The following is a 5631-nucleotide window of genomic DNA, read 5'->3' as shown; positions in this document are numbered from 1 at the left end:
GTCGGGGCATTCCTTTTAAGTGGAGGACGGTATTTATTCTATGTGAGCAGATAAAGCTCTTCTATGTCGTTCTGTCCGAACAGTTCAGCTCCGGGCTTGCAGGCTTGATATCCACAGGTCTGCATGAGGGCCAAGGCTGCCGTGTGCCTGTTTAATTACCGGTGGAAGATTGATTCAAATAGAGCGTGTAAATTTAACCTGGTCATATCAATCGTCATGCAAACAAAATATACAGATACAACGAAAACTAGTAAAACTAGAGGTTGTCCCTCATGCATTATGTCAAGAAATCGATTTTTTTTACATTAGTCTGCATTGTGGTGCGTAGAGACGAATTCAAGTCTGTGTTAATTTAATTAGATTGCACATTCTCCAGCATTGATTGCTTCTTGTCTTTTACTAATGACTGCAAATGGCTCGGCTGCTTCTGCGTGAATTTTTTTATTCCGCATAAGTTACTGCTTTTCTTTTAAAAATGACACTTTGAATAGTCAAAGAATATCAATTGAACACGAATAATGCAAATCACCTCCATACACTGAATATTTCCATTTCAAATCTTCTTTGTTTAACACGGGTCAACAAGAAGAGCGACATTTTTCAGAACCGGGGAACCTACTATAATTTTATTAGAGAAACCTGTTAAAATTAAATGCGCATACGATTATTATTCATATCTTGAATTTACCGTTTTTAATGAATTATTCGAAGGCAAACCCAACAAAGGTATACATTTATATAGATAATAAAGATTCTAAGGGAGATTCGCCAAATATTCGATTTTATATAATGAGTAACTTCCTAAACTAGGCGATTTGCGCTAAGTATAAACGGTGAGATTTACGAGAAGACAGAATTAGTGTGAAAGTTATAAATTGGCGAATTGATTAAACTAATTAATTAATATAATTAGATTTTTAAATATAAATAAGAATCAAATGCAAATATTAATCGATTTGCAGGAACACTTTTAAATCGTGTGCTTCTGTTCCTGAAGCTGGACTGTGAAAGCAGCGACAATCGGTTTAAAGATTTATTTGCAGTAAGATTTGTTTGGACTGCGCTCAGTTTAGCAAACGAATGCGTTTCATCAGCTAACCACGCAATTTAAGATTAGCTTGTGAAAACATTAGAAACTTAGTAAATAAATTAAACGTAGAAAATATGGTCGTTAAGCTCCATGGTGCATTTGTGGAAAGTTTGTTTCCCAGTGTCTCTTTATTCACAAACGTAGATATCTTGCCATTTTGCACAAGTTAATAAAAGACGGTGTCTGGCACACAATTCTGCAATACATTTTTTTTTAGAAAACGTGTTTATAAATACCTTATTACAGTAGAAAAACACAGTACAATTAAATACTTCTAAAAACTTTATTGAATACCCATTTTCAAAACCCCGTGTGCATTTGTTTAAAACATACTGTGAAACACGAAACAAACAAATCGACCGATCGTGTGTTCTTTGAAGAATTAAAGCTTCTTTATGTATTCTAAGTAAACCAATATGTGAAAAAAAAAACATAGGCCTGGAGGCCAATATGTACCAGTGGATATTATATATAGGCTGTATATTTATGCTGTTGTGTTTAATAGCTCGTCGCCGTTGTGAAAACCGGGCAAAACAAAAAGATCAATTATTTATTTTGTGGATAGGAGGAGATCGCTCTTGGACTCCTGACCGATCAGCAGTGACTCGACTCCCCCGTTTGGCAAAGACGCAGTGGCCGTCGAGTGGTTATAAACGTCCAAGAGCGTGACTTTCAACAGGGTCCGGACAGGTCACTATTTTGTCAGGAGCTCGGGAGAGCGGGCGCGTCCCGGTGCCCCTTGAGAAACCCCAGCCTGTACAAAGCGCCGTGCGGTCTGTTGTGAGGTGATATCCCCTTGAAATTCCGCAGGCTGGAGCTCAGGACTGGAAACACTGGTTTCTCAGCGCGAGGCTCGGGAGACAATGGTCTGTCGCCTGAGAGACGAGAGAGACAACGACCAGAAACATCCCCCTCTATAGAAACCGGCCGTCCGGTTCCGCCAGGTATGGGAACATTGTCTGCACGGTAACATGAACAAGTAAAAAAAATCAAATAAAAGTGAAGAGACGTGACCGTCACCCCGTCCTCCCCCCACTACAAAACAACCCTTTCTAATCTATTTAATAGTAAACACGATTGAAGGACCTCCCGTAATCAGGTCATAAAAAAGAAAATGCATGTATTTGAAGGAGACGTGTGTATTGGAGGGGTTCGTCTTGCAGTGTCCCTGCTCTTTTGGGGAGCGTTTTTATACACTGTGGGACCGGACCAGGATCCGCAAGCAGGGGGCCGCAGCCCATTCCCATCTTGGGATCGGGGAGAGCTCCGAGACCCAGGAACAGGGTCTCGCCCGCCGCACTGCCCGGCCTGGGCGGATGGAGTTTAGACCTCAGGGTCGGGGACAGCCGCCGGAGGGAGAAAAAAACTCGACAGTAGTTCTTCATCTTCCACTGTCGTCTGTCCCGTCTGCCCTGCCTAGCAGCGAGCTCAGTCTTGCTTTGTCGGAAAATTTGAATAAAGGCTTAATTAATTTCTGTTACAACAGCTCAAGCCCACATTCGTCGCGGAGCCGTGCCAGGCCTATAATTTACGACTTCTGTGAAAGGCGACAACAGCTTTTTGTAGTTGCTTCATTACACTTAGTAATACTACTAAGACTTGGAGGTCTGAATATTCATCACTCGTATATTTTGTTCTCCTGGGGAAGCTGGGAGGCTTCATTCATTTTTTATTTGCAAATGCAAGGGTATAAAACCGCACCTGTAGTCCACTGTACTCATCCGTGAACTGCTGTACGCGCCGCGCGGTCCTGCATATTACCTTCAGACTCACCTCACCGCCCCGAAATTCACACCAGTCAGCCAATGGCGATTTCCTGCCAGTGTAAAAGTGAACATGTAAAGATCACAGGAGCCGAAAGCCCTTACCGTTCACAAACGAGCGGGCTGAAAGAGGAGCGCACCAGTGCATCTAGAACGACGGGGCAGCGCGACCCCTGCTGGCCGCCGTGGGAGACAGCAGACACTGCGCCCCGCTCGCCTCTGGCCTGGATTCCCAGCAGGCCGGGAGCTTACGGGAGGCTGAGGGCAGTGCAAGGTGAGCCAGTCTTACCCGTGTCTACGTGATAAAACGGAAAGCGGTTCCACTGGATTTAATCGCAGGAGGTAAGAGTCGCGTATCTCAGGCCAAGGAAACAGAACCGGCGCAGTGAGCGATGTACCAGCCATTGCCCATACTAACATTACTGCAGAATAGTTCGATTAAATGCACACATATTATTTAAACGCACTGTTGAAAAAATGTCCATGAAGTATTCCCAACTCCATTTCGAGATTAAAAATCCTTTTTTAAAAAAACAAATTGAGGGTCATGAACTCGATTTTCACAACACCCGCTGCTGTGTTTGAAATTCACCCCAGAAACCCGTGTGAATCAGCTCGCCCTGTTCCTCCAGGCTGGGGAGTCCAGATGCCGCAGCCCAGTTCGGACTCGCAGCCTCGTCGACTCCAGGGTTAGGCTTGGAGCAGTTCACGTATGCACCCCGAGCATCAAGGTGGTGCCCGAAATGTTACCTTGCAAACCGGGAAGAGGCAGCTCATTCTGGGAGCGATATAGGCTGTTTAGAAGCTAAACTGATCAACTGTATTCGGAGCTGCTGGGTCAGAGACGAGGGTCCCCGCTACACGAGGCGCGACAGCGCGTAAACACGACAGAATTAGTGCAGGTCTGAAATTCGCTTTTTTAAAGCCCAGTAACAAGGAAAACCGAAAGTCTAAACAAATAAGACGATCCCTTAAAGGCATCAATTAGAACCGGGGAGCTAAGAGTTCGGCCGGACCCGTACCGGAGCAGCGAGAAACCCCAGCCAGCGTGTGCGACGCGGCTCTGCTGCCACCCTGTGGACAAAGCCTGTCATAAACAAAACAAAACTTTACAAAAACGTGTACGCTAGAAATTAGCTGAATATTATTTAATAACTACAAAAACTGTTGCATTTTCTTCCGATTTCTTTTTCTTTTTTAAACCAAGCTCTATTCATTCTCGAAAATCGCGAAATCGCGAAATCAACAGGCTTGCATCACGAGGAGATAGAAAATGTCCATACAAATGCGGACATGAAAGCGATACTGTGCATCTCAGCAAGGCACTAAGAGGAAATGCATTCAGGAACGAAAACAAAAGGGGCTTCTTGCCACAGCATCACGGGTTTCAGAACAAACTACCAGGCCAAGATGTTTCAAATCCTGTGTCCTTATTAATCTTGTATGTTATTAGCTGCAGTAATCACACACTGCAGTTTTGTAATGCAGCACAGCCTTGTACCAACAATAACAAGTCTGGTAAGATTCAGTTATGTTTTCTAGATTATTTCCAAAGATTTCAGGCTTAAAAACAAATGAGATCAGTACAGCAGTGGAAAGTTAAGATCCCAGATGTTAGTGATCCTGCTGGTAAATAGCCCTTTTGCTTTGCAATATCTCATGTGCTATAAAATGACAAGACAGAGCTAAAGAGCAATTTTTCTATAAAAAAACAACAACAAAGATGTCTTTAACTTATTATGTCTTAAAACCAAGCCACATGCTCTTCAGAGAACAAAAGGCCCAGATAGCATCAGGGTGTTTACCTAGATATTTAATAATAATGCTGGAAATAGTAAAAAAAAAAACTGGCATTATTCTGTTGCAGTAATTTCTTTCGGCTACGGCTGGGTCAATGTGTTCATCTATAACCCCGAGATGACGAGTCGGCGTGCCACAGCAGTCCTGTTGTCCTCCCAGGTCCTGCTGCTGTAGGACTGAAGAACGGTGTCAAGTCTTTGCTTCAGGTTGTGAAGGGGGCGAAGAGAACTCGGGGTGTGTGTGTGTATGGGGGGCGGAGGGGTGGCGGCTGTCCCGGGTCATCTTTCAGCACCCCCCCCGAGAGGGCGTGCCAGCTGGCAGCTCAGAAGTGGTAGGGGGTGTGGGTGACCCAGTTGGACATCTGCTCCTTGCTGCGCTTGGCCGAGCTGTGGGAGGTGAAGAGAGACTTGTAGGCTTCGGACTTCTCCGCGGCCGGGACCGGCCTTTTGGCTCCAGCACCGGCTCCGGGCTTCACGGTTCTGCTGAAGGTGGCTGTGCCCGGCAGCCCAGGGGCTGCAAGAAAGCAAGGGGAGATTCGCTTTCAATCTCCACACTTGTACCGCGTCCGAGATTGGTTTACCCAAACGATAAGCGTGTAAGGAAATGGCTCAGCCTGGCCGCTTTGCAGAAATTGAATTTAATGACCTAATCGGGCCTTGAGTACTTCACTGCTCCTGCTGCTGCAGGAATGGAACGGGGGGGAGGGGGGTCTTGATCAATCCCACACTCACCTGAAGAAGTGCTCCCTGCTTCTTTCTGGGATTCTGGCTTCTGCACTGCAGTGGTGGACAGGGAAGAGCTGTGGTTTTCTGGAAGGACACGCGTGCAGTCAATAAACACATCAAAAACTGACACCCATCGATATCATGTCACAGGCAGGTGTGCGCACCTAACCAAGTCACTTCTTATTGCATTATTAGCAGCAGACTCCCTGAATGGCACCTTCAGAGCTGGGAGTCCTCAGACTATGCCTGTGTC

General features: G+C 45.4%; 1 protein-coding gene across 1 annotated transcript in view; it reads right to left on the bottom strand.

The window, feature by feature from the left end:
* Positions 1-3986: 3986 nt before the first annotated feature.
* Positions 3987-5631, bottom strand: part of rtf2 (replication termination factor 2) — a 29005-nt gene continuing 27360 nt past the window's right edge. Inside the window, exons 8-9 of the mRNA XM_006639733.3 lie at positions 5385-5462; positions 3987-5166 (exon numbers count right to left, since the gene is read on the bottom strand). Coding sequence (XP_006639796.2) covers positions 4976-5166; positions 5385-5462 — 269 coding nt within the window. The 3' untranslated portion in view covers positions 3987-4975. The remainder of the gene's footprint in view (positions 5167-5384; positions 5463-5631) is intronic.

This window comes from Lepisosteus oculatus, chromosome 16 (assembly GCF_040954835.1).
Source record: "Lepisosteus oculatus isolate fLepOcu1 chromosome 16, fLepOcu1.hap2, whole genome shotgun sequence".
Lineage (NCBI taxonomy): Eukaryota > Metazoa > Chordata > Actinopteri > Semionotiformes > Lepisosteidae > Lepisosteus > Lepisosteus oculatus.
This window is presented reverse-complemented; position numbering and strand designations above follow the sequence as displayed.